The 16744-nt window shown below is 41.4% G+C and overlaps 1 protein-coding gene across 1 annotated transcript; it reads left to right on the top strand.

Annotated features, from left to right (window-relative positions):
- The first annotated feature begins 775 nt into the window (after positions 1-775).
- LOC130966439 (uncharacterized) lies at positions 776-1705 on the top strand. Its single transcript, XM_057891244.1, has one exon. It carries the CDS (start codon positions 776-778, stop codon positions 1703-1705), a length of 930 nt encoding a protein of 309 aa, XP_057747227.1.
- The last annotated feature ends 15039 nt before the right edge of the window (positions 1706-16744 follow it).

Genomic DNA, 16744 nt, shown 5'->3' with positions numbered 1-16744 from the left:
AACTGAAGTACAGACGTTCAGACAGCAAGATGGGGAGACACTTTATGAAGCTTGGGAAAGGTTCAAAGACCTAACAAGGAGGTGTCCACCAAATATGTTTAATGAATGGGTGTAGTTGCACATCTTCTATGAAGGCTTGTCATATGAATCAAAAAAGGCAGTAGATCATTCCTCTGGAGGATCCTTGAACAAGAAGAAGACCATTGAAGAAGCCATAGATGTCATTGAAACTGTAGCTGAGAATAACTACTTCTATGCTTCCGAAAGAGGGAACACTAAGGGAGTGATGGAGCTAAACAATGTAGATGCTCTGCTGGCTCAAAACATGCTCATTACCAAGCAGCTAGCTGACCTCACCAAGAAGATGGAGAGGAACCAAGTGGCAGCAATCACCACCTCATCAACAACCCAAGAAGGAGTTGAAGAAGATGACCTTGAGCAAGCCAACTACATTGGGAATTCACCTAGACAGAACCATGATCCATACTCCAAGACATACAACTCTGGATGGAGGAACCACCCAAATTTTGGGTGGGGGAATCAGCAAGATCAAAGCCAAGACCAGAGACGTTACAACTCCAATAACAATGCAGTTTATCAATAATTCACACAGAGGACATATCAACACCCCCACAACAACACCTCTCATCCTTCCACCTCTAATCCCAATCTACCATCAATCGATGACAGACTCTCTAAGCTTGAAACCTTACTTGAAGGAGTATGCAAAGACGTCAGAAACAGTAAAGTATTTCGAGAGGAAGTGCAGTCAAACATGCAGAATCAAAATGCTGCCATCAACAAACTGGAGACACAAATTGGTTATCTATTTAAGCAGCTTTCTAACCACAACCTCTGCAATAATAACAATTCAAGCAAAGAGGAGGAGTGTCAAGCTATAACACTTAGGAGTGGGAAGGAACTCAAGGAACTCTCCCAAAAACCACAAGAAGAAGGCTCAAATGAAAAGGGAGAAGAGCAAGATGGAGTTCAAACTCCCATTTCAAGTCCACAAAAAGAAAAAGGGATGCCAAAGCTAAACATCTCAAGAGCTCCATATCCTCAGCAGTTGAAGAAAAAGGAAGATGACAACCAGTTCGTGAGATTCTTGGAAATCTTCAAGAAACTACAAATCAATATACCCTTTGCTGAAGCAATAGAACAAATGCCACTCTATGCCATGTTTCTGAAGGAGCTGATGACTAAGAAGAGAAGCTGGAAGAACAATGAGACTGTGATACTAACCGAAGAATGTAGTACTATCATCCAGCACAAACTACCCCAGAAGTTGAAGGATCTTGGGAGCTTTCAGATCCCTTGTATTATAGGGAAAATCACAGTAGAGAAGGCCATTTGTGACTTAGGAGCCAGCATCAATTTGATGTTAGTAGCAATGATGAGGAAGATGAAGATCGAGGAGGCTAAACTAACAAAAATGGCCTTACAACTGGCAGATCGATCGTTCAAGTTCCCTCATGGCATAGTAGAAGATTTGTTGGTTAAAGTAGGAGGCTTTATATTTCCGGCAGATTTTGTAGTGTTAGACATGCAGGAAGAAGCCAAGACCTCCATTATTCTGGGAAGGCCGTTCTTGGCTACTGCTGGAGCTATCATTGATGTCCAAAAAGGTGATCTTACCTTGAGATTACACAATGAAAAGATGACACTCAATGTGTTCAAGGCCATGAGTTACCCACCAGAATAAGTGGGGGAATGCATGAGGTTAGACGCACTTGAAGAAGAAGTGCAGGAGTGTTTTGAAGAAGAAGAGCATGAAGAGCCCGAGAGATCAATAGAGGAGGAGTATATATCAAGTGAGGATGTTGCAACAGCAGAGAGTAATGTTCAAGATGCACCAAAGGAAGAGACTGAAAAGTCAGAGGCACCCAAGGTTGAACTCAAAGCATTGCCACCCACTTTCAAATATGCATACCTAGGAGAAAATGAAAACTACCCATTGATCATAAGCTCATTCCTCAGCCAAGATCAAGAGGATGAATTGCTCAAGGTGCTGCGGAAGCATAAGGACGCCATCGGATGGACCCTTGCTGACCTGAAGGGAATCAGTTCAGCTATATGCATGCATAAAATACTGTTAGAAGATGATGCAAAACCATCCATTCAATCCCAAAGAAGGCTGAACCCAATCATGAAGGAAGTAGTACAGAAAGAGGTTATGAAGCTTTGGCAAGGAGGAGTAATATACCCGATCTCAGACAGCCCTTGGGTCAGTCCCGTGCATGTTGTGCCCAAGAAGGGAGGAATCACTGTGGTTCCCAATGAGAGGAATGAACTGATACCTACAAGGACCGTCACAGGATGGCGGATGTGCATCGACTATCAAAAACTCAATGAAGCTACACGAAAGGATCATTTTCCTCTCCCATTCATGGATCAGATGTTGGAAAGACTCGCAGGACATGCTTATTACTGTTTTCTTGATGGTTATTCAGGATATAACCAAATAGTGGTTGATTCTAGAGACCAAGAGAAAACTTCATTTACCTGTCCATATGGAGTGTTTGCCTACAGGCGCATGCCATTTGGGCTATGTAATGCACCTGCGACTTTCCAATGCTGCATGCTTTCTATATTCTCAGATATGATAGAGAAATTCATTGAGGTTTTTATGGATGATTTCTCGGTATTTGGAGATCCTTTTACTAGTTGCTTGAATCACCTAACCTTGGTATTGAAAAGATGCTAAGAGACCAATTTGGTCTTGAACTCGGAAAAATGTCACTTTATGGTGACAGGAGGAATAGTTCTTGGCCATAAGATTTCTAACCAAGGAATCGAGGTGGACAGGGCTAAAGTAGATCTTATTGAAAAGCTCCCTCCACCCAGTGGTGTCAAGGCAATTAGAAGCTTTTTAGGGCATGCTGGCTTTTACAGAAGATTTATTAAAGATTTTTCAAAAATAGCTATGCCCTTGAGTAATCTCCTTGTATCAGATACACCATTCATCTTCGATGAAACCTGCATGTTGGCATTCGAGCATTTGAAAGAAAGATTGTCCTCTGCCCCTATCATCTCCCCACCTGATTGGAACTTACCCTTTGAATTGATGTGTGATGCATCTGACTTTGCAGTAGGGGCAGTGTTAGGGCAGAGGAAAAATAACTCAGTCCATGTAATATACTATGCTAGCAAGGTCCTTAATGATGCTCAAAGAAATTATACCACTACTGAAAAGGAATTGCTAGCCATAGTTTTTGCATTTGACAAGTTTAGATCATACCTCATTGGTGCTAAAGTAATTGTTTTTACAGATCACACAGCACTTAAATATTTATTTGCCAAGCAAGAATCAAAACCAAGACTAATAAGATGGATCTTATTATTGCAGGAGTTTGATATTGAAATCAGAGACAAGAAGGGAGTGGAGAACAAGGTGGCAGATCACCTATCCAGGATTCCTCATGAGGAAGGGAAAACACATGATATGAGTGTGAACGAGCTCTTCCCTTATGAGCAGTTAATGACAGTGCACAAAGCCCCATGGTTTGCAGACATCGCCAACTTCAAGGCAACTGGGGCTCTACCTCCAGGGATCAATAAACATCAAAAGAGGAAGCTCATGAATGATGCAAAATACTTTGTCTAGGACGAGCCTTATCTCTTCAAGAAGTGTTCAGATGGAATCCTGAGAAGATGTGTCTCAGAAGAGGAAGGACGAGAAGTACTATGGAATTGCCACGGCTCATGCAACGGAGGCCACTTTGGAGGGGATAGGACTACAGCAAAGGTGTTACAAAGTGGATTCTTTTGGCCCACTCTTTTCAAGGATTCCAAAGAACTAGTAAGGAGCTGCAATGAATGCCAAAGATCTAGGAACTTGCCCAAAAGAAATGCCATGCCACAGAATTTCATTTTGGAACTGGAAGTATTTGATGTGTGGGGAATAGATTTCATGGGACCATTCCCAACCTCATATGCAAACAAGTACATCTTGGTAGCAGTGGATTATGTGTCCAAATGGGTAGAGGCCATTGCAACCCCAACAAATGACAACAAAGTGGTGATGAACTTCCTCAGGAAGAATATCTTCAGCCGATTCGGAGTCCCAAGAGCCCTCATCAGTGATGGAGGGAGCCATTTTTGTAACAAACCACTAGAGGCTCTTCTCCTACGATATGGGGTGAAACATAAGGTAGCCACACCTTACCATCCCCAAACAAGTGGACAAACGGAGATATCCAACAGAGAGATAAAGAGGATTCTGGAAAAGACTGTGGGTGCATCAAGAAAGGATTGGGCGAAGAAGCTGAATGATGCTCTCTGGGCATACAGGACAACGTTCAAAACACCACTGGGAATGTCCCCATATCAACTGGTTTATGGGAAAGCTTGCCATCTACCACTAGAGTTGGAACACAAAGCCCTCTGGGCCATTAAGATACTAAACTTTGACAGCATTGCTGCTGGTGCAAAGAGGATCTTGCAGCTGCAAGAGATGGAGGAATTCAGGTCACAAGCCTATGAAAATACTAAGATATATAAAGAAAAGGCAAAGAGGAGACATGACCTGCATCTTACACCCAGGGATTTCGAAAAAGGGCAGCAAGAACTCCTCTACAATTCCAAATTGAGACTGTTCCCAGGAAAACTCAAATCGAGGTGGTCAGGGCCTTTCATTATCACAAAAGTCTCACCATATGGACACATCGAAATCATGGATGAAAGGTCAGAGAGGACTTTTACAATGAACGGACAAAGACTCAAGCATTATCTGGGCAACATGGGGAAAACCGCAGAGTAAACTATCATCTCAAGTAAAGGAGGAATCGTCAAGCTAGTGACGATAAAGAAGCGCTTTGTTGGGAGGCAACCCAACCTCAGGTATTTTCCTTTTCACCTCTATTTCAATAAAGATCACAAGTTGTTTCCCCTGTATTGTAAGGAGCTAAGTTTGGTGTTCCACACCAGAATAATCCAAGAGTGATAGTGTAATTCTAAGTTTGGTGTTCCACCAAAGGACAGTAGTTAGAATTACACTTCACTCCCAAAACACATTGCTAGCTCCAACCAATCAAGGGAAACCACTTAGATGTAGTTAGACTTTAGTTAATGAGTGTTTTGTTAACAACAAGATATGAGGTTCTCAGCATATATGCAAAGTTTGGCACTAGGCACGGAACCAAGTTTGGTGTTCACAAACCAAAAATAAGTTCAGAAATCATAAGCATACATGCGAGCTGACTATTCCTCAAGTGCTTGGGAAACAAGCAACTTCCAATAACCTTACAGGAAGCTTATGAGGAGATGGTGCACCTTCAACTAAGAAAGTGAAGCATCAAGAACTATGACAATGACAACAAGAGGGCAACTGGATTGGTATAGCAAACCATCTCCCAAAGGTTGTATTGCTACTTAATTCCATCTACTCATCGTGTTAAACATTGGAAGTCCGAATGCATTGTTAATTAATAGTCATGTGTTGATTAGAACCTTTTCAATTCTGCATTTTAAGTTTTATTGCTTAGGTCTATGATTTCTGGTTTAAGTGTCACTGCATCATAGCTTTGCTTATTGTATGCTTGTCTTTAAAATCAAATGAAGAAGAGAATATTTATGTTTCAAAAGACCAAATTGGAGTTCATAATATGGAGTAATTTTCTGAATCTTTGGTGTGATCATAAGTTAGCTAAGTTGGTTCAACCATGAGGTGGGAAGACAACTATCTGTCCTGAATGCTTTGCTTTGAATACACCCATGAGACTAAGTAAATAGCAAGATTCTAATAAGAGAAAGGGAAAGAACACTTAAAGTGAAAAACAAAAGAAAAAGAGTAAGCAATAAGGCTAGGCACCAATGGTTTTAATCTTGAGGCATGTGTCTGTGGTGTTCCTATGTGAGAGATCTACTTGGATGAATAAGCTCTTAGGGGTGCCTTATCACCTGGTAACTTGGGTTAACTAACTCAGGATTATCAGCTGAAAGTCCACTATCAAGAGTAACCATCACTACAGAGCATTTAGTAACCCAAAGAGGTGCTGGACACCAAGGTCTCAAGAAAAGAAAATAAATAAACTATGTGCCTGTGGTGTGTATGTATGGGGGAGAGACTTGAGCAAGTAAGTCCTTAGGGGTGCTTCAACACCTAGTACCTTGAACCAACTGGTTCGGGAGTGCTGGCTGAAAGCTTACCTTAAAGAGTTGTCCCCTTACAGAACACTTAGCTTAAAGAACAAAAATAAGCCCTGAAATAACAACATAAGGATCAGTGAATAAAGGTCTCATGGGATGCAATCACAGTAAGTATTCTAGGACAGGATAAAGGTCTGAAAGCCAGGAATGAACCTAAGTTGCTATGCATGAAACCACCATAAAATCAATAACATGACTTCCACAAGAATGACTCATTTCTCTTGGCATTCCATTCATCATTCTCTTGTTCCAGTACTTGCTTAGGGACAAGCAAGCTTTAAGTTTGGTGTTGTGATGCCAGGGCATCTTGGCTAGTTTCACTGACCTTTTCTTTACTGTTTTTAGGGTAGTTTCATGCATTTCCTTAGGAAATAAGCTAGTTTTGGGTAGATATTCACTTACACCTTGATTCAAGCATACATTGTGCATTTTACATGATTACATCAGGATTTTGCATGAATTTAGTGACAAATTGTATGTTGCATTACCCATGACTTGGACTAGAACTTTGATGCACTCTATTGCTTGATTTCAGGACCAAAGGAAGCAAGGAAGAACCACTTAGCAGTCACGTTAATCTAATTAACGTGGCCACTAACATGGAATGGGAAGTAACTTGCAAAGTTAATGAGAAAAGTGATTGCCAATAACGCTCTCGAAGCCATCATTGCCCACGTTAAGAGTCATGTTAACCAAGTTAACGTGAACTCTAACGTGAAGAAGGGACTTTGAGCCAACGTTAGTGACACTTAACATTATCACCAACGTTGGCCAATGATCATAAGTGGCCACGTTAGAGTCCACGTTAACTTAGTTAACATGACCTCTAACGTTAAAAGGGGGAAAGAAGCCAACGTTAGTGACATTCAACATTGTCACTAACATTGGCCTAAGATGCAATGTACCACGTTAACTTGGTTAACGTGGGAGCTAACGTAAGAGGCAAAGGTGGTCGACAACGTTAGTGACACCCAACATTGTCACTAACGTTGGAAGCAACCACAAAACCCCAAGGATCCACGTTAACTTCCACGTTAACTTAGTTAACGTGGAAGCTAACGATGATGAGTGAATGATGAGCCAACATTAGTGACACTCAACATTGTCACTAACCTTGGGGAGGGCTAAGAATGGCCACGTTAGAAGCCATGTTAACCTAGTTAACGTGGACTCTAACGTGAGACATAGGGGCACATTGGAACGTTAGTGACAATGTTGAATATCACTAACGTTCTCGAAGGTTGGCAAGGCCACGTTAGAAGCCATGTTAACCTAGTTAACATGGACTCTAACGTGAGACATAGGGGCACATTAGAACGTTAGTGACAATGTTGAATGTCACTAACGTTCTCGAAGGTTGGCAAGGCCAGGTTAGAAGTCACGTTAACCTAGTTAACGTGGACTCTAACGTGAGACATAGGGGCACATTAGAACGTTAGTGACAATGTTGAATGTCACTAACGTTCTCGAAGGTCAGCAAGGCCACGTTAGAAGCCACGTTAACCTAGTTAACGTGAGTGCTAACGTGAAGCAAAAGGGGTACATTGGAACGTTAGTGACAATGTTGAGTGTCACTAACGTTCTCGATCTCAAACTTTCACTAAATGTTAACACCCCTAACGTCCTGAGCTAAAGTCTCTACCCACTTCACACTTTCTCTCTGCAAGTGAAACCAAGCCCAAATGAAGAAGAGAACTGCTTCAAACTCAAGATCCAAAGGCCCAAGACTTGAAGAACCAACTAGAAGCTGAGAAGAGTAGTATATATAGGAGTAGCTTTGAATTATTTAAGGAGTTCTGAAAGCTGGGAAATTGGAAGCATTACTCTCTATATTTTACTTTTTCTGCCCTTCTAGTTTGAGGATGTATTCTCCATCTTTGTTTTCATTTTCTAGAACTATGAACAACTAAACCCATTTCATTGGGTTAGGGAGCTCTGTTGTAATTTGATGGATCAATACTAGTTTTCTTCATTCTTCTTCTGTCTTTTCTCTTGATTTTACTTGAAAGCTTTCGATCTTCATCCCATTGGGTAGTTATCTTGGAAAAGAAACTACTCAAACTTGGATCTCTTCTGAACATTGAAAGAGGAATGAAGAGATCAAGCTAGAAATGCTTTCTCATGCTGGACCAAATTGGGTTTGGATGGATATGTGACTATAATCCTCTCAATACTTGATTTGGAAAATGCATGTGGTATAATCAGTGACCACACTTCATCTCTTCTCATGAGCAATTGACCAAGGAATTGGCTATTGATCAAGATTTGAGAGATTGAATTGCAAGAAATTGTAATTCAATCAATTAAGATTGCCAAGGAGATCAATGAGTGCATTGATTGAGGAAGAGATGAAAATGAACTTGATCCGGAGAATTGCAACATCTCCTGTGCCCAATGAACTTCCCAATTCTGATCTCACCCATTCTCTTTCATTTCTGCGTTTATTTTCATGAGCAAACACCCCATTCCCATTTACAATTCTGCAATTTAATTTCAGTCATTTACTTCGAGCTATTTAATTCTAGCATTTACTCTTCCTGTCATTTACATTACCGCATTTTATTTTCTGCAACTCTCAACCCAAATTCTAAATTAGCTCAACTAGAACATTCTTCCCATTTAAAGTTGCTTGATCAATCAATCCCTGTGGGATTCGACCTCACTCTATTGTGAGTTTTTACTTGACGACAAATTCGGTACACTTGCCGAAGGAAATTTGTTGAGAGACAGTTTCCACCTGCATCAGCTAATTTTGAGAAAGCATAGCTCGAGCATTCTGTTTCCGAGGAATATGTTGGATATCATATTCCTGGAATTGCCCAAGTTGTTCCTTGGTTTTGTCCAGGTACTTTTTCATAGAAGGATCTTTGGCTTGGTAGGTCCCTGCTATTTGTGAGGTAAACAACCTGTGAATTGCTAAAGATGACAAGTTTTTGGGCTCCGACTTCTTTAGCCAGCTTCAAACCAGCCAATAGCACCTCATATTCAGCCTGGTTATTAGAAGCAGGGAACTCAAACTTTAGTGAGAGTTCGATTTGGGTTCCCTGATTACTCTCTATTATCACACCTGCTTGATGAGCGGATAATTTGTATGCTTTTTGGCATTGTTTTTAGTATGTTTTTGGTATCTTTTAGTTAGTCTTTAGTATATTTTTATTAGTTTTTAGTTAAAATTCACTTTTCTGGACTTTACTATGAGTTTGTGTGTTTTTCTGTGATTTCAGGTATTTTCTGGCTGAAATTGAGGGTCCTGAGCAAAAATCTGATCCAGAGACTGAAAAGGACTGCAGAGGCTATTGGATTCTGACCTCCCTGCACTCGAAGTGGATTTTCTGGAGCTACAGAAGCCCAATTGGCGCGCTCTCAACGGCATTGGAAAGTAGACATCCTGGGCTTTCCAGCAATATTTAATAGTCCATACTTTGCCCAAGATTTGATGGCCCAAACCGGCGTAGCAATCCGATAATCTCCGTGGCATCGACCCTTGCTGACGCAAGGTATTACTTGGACGACCCAGTGCACTTGCTGGTTAGTTGTGCGGGATTGCAAAAGTGTGATTGCAATTTCGTGCACCAAGTTTTTGGCGCCGTTGCCGGGGATTGTTTGAGTTTGGACAACTGACGGCTTATTTTGTTGCTTAGATTAGGACTGTTTTATTTTTGTTGGTTTAGAGTCTTTTAGTTGAGTCTAGTTCAAATTTTAAGTTTGGTGTCTTTTTGCTGTTTTTCTCTTTCTTTTTTTTTTAAAATCAAATCTTTTTCATAAAAGTTTTTCAATCATATCTTTTTAATTGCTGTTTTCAAAATCTTTTTAATTAACTAATTGATTAAGTTCTCAATTTACTTTGATCTTATTCTCTTTTGATTTTCGAATTTTCATTTTAATTTTCCTTTATTTTATTTTAATTTTTTTTCGGTTATTTCAAAAAAAAAAAAAAAACAAAACAAAATTTATCTCTTTGCAATCATCATCATTTCCCTTTTGTCCATTATGGACTTAAGTGGAATTAATCAGTCCAGAAGGACTCTGGGGTCATATGCCAACCCCATTACAGCTGCATATGGGAGTAGCATCTGTATACCTCCCATCAAAGCAAGCAGCTTTGAGCTAAACCCTCAACTCATTATCATAGTGCAGCAAAATTGCCAGTATTCCGGTCTTCCACAGGAAGAACCTACTGAGTTTCTGGCACTGTTTTTACAAATTGCTGACACAGTACATGATAAAGAGGTAGATCAGGATGTCTACAGACTATTACTGTTTCCATTTGCTGTAAAAGATCAAGCTAAAAGGTGGTTGAATAACCAACCTACAGCAAGCATAAAGACATGGAAACAGTTATCAGACAAATTCCTGAATCATTTTTACCCTCCAAAGAGGATGACACAGCTAAGGCTGGACATCCAAGGCTTTAAACAAGAGGATAATGAATCCCTTTATAATGCCTGGGAGAGGTATAGAGGTACGCTAAGAAAATGTCCCTCTGAAATGTTTTCAGAGTGGGTACAGTTAGACATTTTCTACTATGGGCTTACAGAAAAAGCTCAGATGTCTTTAGACCACTCAGCTGGTGGATCTATACACATGAGGAAGACAATTGAAGAAGCTCAAGAGCTTATAGACACTGTTGCTAGAAACCAATATTTGTATTCTAGCAATGAGTTCTTTCCAGAAGAGGAAGTCATGGCAGTAGTCACTGACTCTAATCCTCAAGAACAGATAATTGAGCTTAGTCAACAATTACTCCTGATGACAGAGCAGTTAGCAGAATTTAAAGAGATGCTCCATGAAACTAAAGTTGCTAATAAGAGCATAGAACTACAGTTGAATCAAGCAAAACAGCAAATATCTAAACAGATAACAGAGGAGTGTCAAGCAGTTCAATTGAGGAGTGGGAAAACCTTGAATAACACTGCTCAAAAGAGCAAAAATCCAAACAAGGAACAATTGACAGAGGACAACCAAACCACTGTTCAAAATCCCTCTGAGGACAGTAAGAGCCCAGAGAGGAATATTGGCGTTCAAACGCCAGAAAGGGAAGGAAAGCTGGCGTTAAACGCCCATTCCTTGCCCAGTTCTGGCGTTCAAACGCCAGAAAAGGGAGAGAAGTTGGCGTTTAACGCCCAACCTTCACCCATTCCTGGCGTCCAAACGCCCAAGGAGAATCAGGCACCTGAGAGTGCTGATAATTATCTCTCTAACAAGGCTTCTTCAACCACTTCTGTAAGGAATAAACCTGCAGCATCTAAGGTTGAAGAATATCAAGCCAAGATGCCTTATCCTCAGAAATTCCGCAAAGCGGAACAGGATAAGCAATTTGCCCGCTTTGCAGACTATCTAAGGACTCTTGAGATAAAGATTCCGTTTGCAGAGGCACTTGAGCAAATACCTTCTTATGCTAAGTTCATGAAAGAGATCTTAAGTCATAAGAAGGATTGGAGAGAAACTGAAAAAGTGTTTCTCACTGAAGAATGCAGTGCAGTCATTCTGAAAAGCTTACCAGAAAAGCTTCAAGATCCTGGAAGCTTTATGATACCATGCACACTAGAAGGTGTTTGCACCAAGACAGCTCTATGTGATCTTGGAGCAAGCATCAATCTAATACCTGCATCCACTATCAGAAAGCTTGGGTTGGCTGGAGAAGTCAAACCAACCAGGATATGCCTCCAACTTGCTGATGGCTCTATTAAACACCCATCAGGCATAATAGAGGACATGATTGTCAAGGTTGGGCCATTTGCCTTTCCAACTGACTTTGTGGTGCTGGAAATGGAAGAGCACAAAAGTGCAACTCTCATTCTAGGAAGACCTTTCCTAGCAACTGGACGAACTCTCATTGATGTACACAAAGGGGAAGTAACCCTGAGAGTCAATGAGGATGAGTTCAAGTTGAATGCTGTGAAAGCTATGCAGCATCCAGACACACCAGATGATTGCATGGACGTTGACATTATTGATTCTCTGGTAGAAGAGATCAATATGGCTGAAAGCCTGGAATCAGAGCTTGAGGACATCTTCAAAGATGCTCAACCTGACCAAGAAGAACTAGAGGAAGTAAAGGAATTTTTGAAAATTCCTCAGGAGGAGGATAAACCTCCCAAACCTGAACTCAAACCTCTACCACCATCTCTGAAATATGCATTTCTAGGGGAGGGTGACACTTTTCCAGTGATTATAAGCTCTGCTTTAAATCCACAGGAAGAGGAAGCACTGATTCAAGTGCTAAGGACGCACAAGACAGCTCTTGGGTGGTCCATAAGTGATCTCAAGGGTATTAGCCCAGCTAGATGCATGCACAAGATCCTGTTGGAGGATAATGCCAAACCAGTGGTCCAACCACAGAGGAGGCTAAATCCTGCCATGAAGGAGGTGGTGCAAAAAGAGGTCACTAAGTTACTAGAGGCTGGGATTATTTATCCTATTTCTGATAGCCCCTGGGTGAGCCCTGTCCAAGTTGTTCCCAAAAAGGGAGGCATGACAGTGGTTCATAATGAAAAAAATGAACTGGTTCCTACAAGAACAGTCACAGGGTGGCGCATGTGTATTGACTACAGAAGGCTCAATACAGCCACCAGAAAGGATCATTTTCCTTTACCATTCATAGACCAAATGCTAGAAAGACTAGCTGGTCACGATTACTACTGCTTTTTGGATGGCTATTCAGGCTACAACCAAATTGCAGTAGATCCTCAGGACCAAGAGAAGACAGCATTTACTTGCCCTTCTGGCGTGTTTGCCTATAGGAGGATGCCTTTTGGTCTGTGCAATGCACCTGCAACCTTTCAAAGGTGCATGCTCTCTATCTTCTCAGATATGGTGGAGAAATTTCTGGAAGTCTTCATGGATGACTTTTCAGTATATGGAGACTCATTCAGCTCCTGTCTTAACCACCTATCACTTGTCTTGAAAAGGTGCCAAGAGACTAACCTGGTTTTAAACTGGGAAAAATGTCACTTTATGGTGACTGAAGGAATTGTCCTTGGGCACAAAATTTCAAGCAGGGGAATAGAGGTGGATAAGGCAAAGGTAGAGGTAATTGAAAAATTACCACCACCTGCCAATGTTAAGGCAATCAGAAGCTTTCTGGGGCATGCAGGATTCTACAGAAGGTTTATAAAGGATTTTTCGAAAATTGCAAAACCTCTAAGTAACCTGCTAGTTGCTGACACGCCATTTGTGTTTGACACACAGTGTCTGTAGGCATTTGAGACCCTGAAAGCTAAGCTGGTCACAGCACCAGTCATCTCTGCACCAGATTGGACATTGCCATTTGAACTAATGTGTGATGCCAGTGACCATGCCATTGGTGCAGTGTTGGGACAGAGGCATAACAAACTTCTGCATGTCATTTACTATGCTAGCCGTGTTCTAAATGATGCACAGAAAAATTACACAACCACAGAAAAAGAATTACTTGCAGTGGTTTATGCCATTGACAAGTTTAGATCCTACCTAGTGGGATCAAAGGTGATTGTGTACACTGACCATGCTGCTCTTAAATACTTACTCACAAAGCAGGATTCAAAACCCAGGCTTATCAGATGGGTATTGCTTCTGCAAGAGTTTGATATAGAAATAAGAGACAGAAAAGGGACAGAGAATCAAGTAGCTGATCATCTGTCCAGAATAGAACCAGTAGCTGGGGCGTCCCTCCCTTCTACTGAGATCTCTGAGACTTTCCCAGATGAGCAACTCTTTGCCATCCAGGAAGCTCCATGGTTTGCAGACATTGCAAATTATAAAGCTGTAAGGTTCATACCCAAGGAGTACAGCAGTGTGCAAAGAAAGAAATTAATTTCAGATGCCAAGTACTACCTTTGGGATGAACCATATCTCTTTAAGAGATGTGCTGACGGAGTGATCCGCAGATGTGTACCCAGAGAAGAAGCACAAAGGATCCTATGGCACTGCCATGGATCACATTATGGAGGACATTTTGGAAGTGAGCGAACAGCCACTAAAGTCCTCTAGTGTGGATTCTACTGGCCTACTCTCTATAAAGATTCCCGAGAGTTTGTGCGTAACTGTGACAGTTGCCAAAGAGCTGGTAACCTGCCTCACGGATATGCCATGCCTCAACAAGGGATATTAGAGATAGAATTGTTTGATGTATGGGGAATTGACTTCATGGGGCCATTCCCACCATCATACTCAAACACTTACATTCTGGTAGCAGTGGACTATGTATCTAAGTGGGTAGAAGCAATTGCTACACCCACTAATGATACCAAGACCGTGCTGAAATTCCTCCAGAAAAACATTTTTAGCAGGTTTGGCGTTCCCAGAGTGCTAATCAGTGACGGGGGCACTCACTTCTGCAATAAACAGCTATACTCTGCTATGGTTAGATATGGAATCAGCCATAAAGTGGCAACTCCGTATCATCCACAGACAAATGGGCAAGCTGAAGTCTCTAACAGAGAGCTAAAGAGAATCCTAGAACGGACTGTAATAGCCCGAAGAAAGGATTGGGCAAAGAGCTTGGATGATGCTCTGTGGGCATACAGAACAGCATTCAAGACTCCTATAGGCACCTCTCCATACCAACTGGTGTATGGAAAGGCCTGTCATTTGCCTGTAGAACTGGAACATAAAGCCTACTGGGCAACCAGATTCCTAAACATGGATGCTCAGTTAGCTGGTGAGAAAAGACTGCTCCAGTTAAATGAGCTAGAGGAGTTCAGACTCAATGCCTTTGAAAATGCTAAAATCTATAAGGAAAAGGCAAAGAAGTGGCATGACAAGAGATTGTCAACCAGAGTCTTTGAGCCAGGACAAAAAGTTCTGCTCTTCAACTCCAGGCTCAAATTATTTCCAGGAAAACTCAAATCCCGGTGGAGGGGTCCGTATGTGATTACAGGAGTATCACCATATGGATATGTTGAGCTTCAGGATATTGATTCTGACAAGAAGTTCATTGTTAATGGACAAAGAATCAAGCATTATCTTGAAAGCAATTTTGAGCAGGAATGCTCAAGACTGAAATTGAGTGATTCTTAGCAGAAGTCCAGCTAAAGACAGTAAAGAAGCGCTTGCTGGGAGGCAACCCAGTCATTAGGAAGGTATATGATTAGTTCTTACAGAGGCAAGTATCAAAAATAAAGGAATTCACAGAGTTACAGAAGGATTCAGCTCAAAAAGCAGAGAAAATGAGCTTACTGGCGAAAAAACGCCAGTAAGGGGCATTTTGGGCGTTAAACGCCAGAATGGGTACCATTCTGGGCGTTTAACGCCAGGAATGGTGCCATTTTGGGCGTTAAACGCCAGAATGGGCACCATTCTGGGCGTTTAACGCCAGGTGTGCAGCATCCTGGGCGTTCTGAAAAACGCCCAGTGATAAAGGATTTCTGGCGTTTAACGCCAGCCAGGGCACCTGGCTGGGCGTTAAACGCCCAAAAGGGGTAGCAAATGAGCGTTAAACGCCAGAATGGGTGCCATTCTGGGCGTTTAACGCCAGAAAGGTGGGGGGACCACATTTTTGTTTTCAAGTCAAATTTTTTCAAACTTTCCTCTTTTTAACCATACTCTTCTACATAAATGCACTTCAACCCTTCATTATTCACTTTCAAATCTTCACAAATCAAAACCATTCTTCAAATTTATTTCAAATTAATCCCAAATCTTCTTCAAAAACTCACCCTTTTCTCAATTTCTGTCCATATCTTTTCAAATCTCTCTCTCTTTTTTTCGAAAACTCCCCTCCCCACCTTATAAATACACGTTTGGCTCCCTCATTCCACCACACCATTCGAATTTCCTCTTCCTCCCCCTCTCTTCTCTCTTTTATTTTGCTTGAGGACAAGCAAACCTCTAAGTTTGGTGTGCTTTTCCGTGATCACTAAGCCAAGATTCATCAATATCATGGCTCCCAAGGGAAAACAAACCAATTTAAGAGGCAAGAAAGAGAATAATCCAAAGAATCTTTGGAATCAAGAGAAGTTCTTAACTAAAGAACATGAAGACCATTATCACAAAATAATGGGTCTGAGGTCAGTGATCCCGGAAGTTAAATTTGATCTGAAAGAAGATGAATATCCGGGGATCCAAGAGCAAATTCGAAACAGAGGATGGGAAGTTCTAACCAATCCTGAGACAAAGGTTGGAAGGAACATGGTTCAGGAATTCTACTCAAATCTGTGGCTAACAGATAAGCAAAGAATGACTGGAACCGCTTACCATACCTACAGAACTATGGTCAGAGGGAAAGTTATGTACTTTCATCTGGACAAAATAAGAGAAATCTTCAAGTTACCTCAACTGCAAGATGATCCTGACTCCTTTAATAGGAGGATGGTGAGAGTAGATAAAGGGTTGGATCAAATCCTAGAGGACATATGCCTCCCTGGGACTAAGTGGATAACCAATTCAAAGGGTGTCCCAAACCAACTCAAGAGGGGAGACCTCAAGCCAATTGCAAGAGGTTGGCTAGACTTCATTGGGCGTTCCATATTGCCCACTAGCAACCGTTCTGAGGTCACCATCAAGAGGGCAGTGATGATTCATTGCATTATGCTTGGAAAAGAAGTGGAGGTGCATCATGTGATTGCTTGTGAGATCTACACAATTGCAAATAAGAATTCCACTGAAGCCAAAT

The sequence above is a fragment of the Arachis stenosperma genome, chromosome 3, assembly GCF_014773155.1.
Source record: "Arachis stenosperma cultivar V10309 chromosome 3, arast.V10309.gnm1.PFL2, whole genome shotgun sequence".
Lineage (NCBI taxonomy): Eukaryota > Viridiplantae > Streptophyta > Magnoliopsida > Fabales > Fabaceae > Arachis > Arachis stenosperma.
Note: the sequence above shows the minus strand (reverse complement) of the source record. Positions and strands in the feature narration are given on the sequence as shown.

Excerpts from the sequence above, each read along its gene's own strand:
- LOC130966439 (XM_057891244.1), top strand. The coding sequence starts at position 776 with ATGCAGAATCAAAATGCTGCCATCAACAAACTGGAGACACAAATTGGT.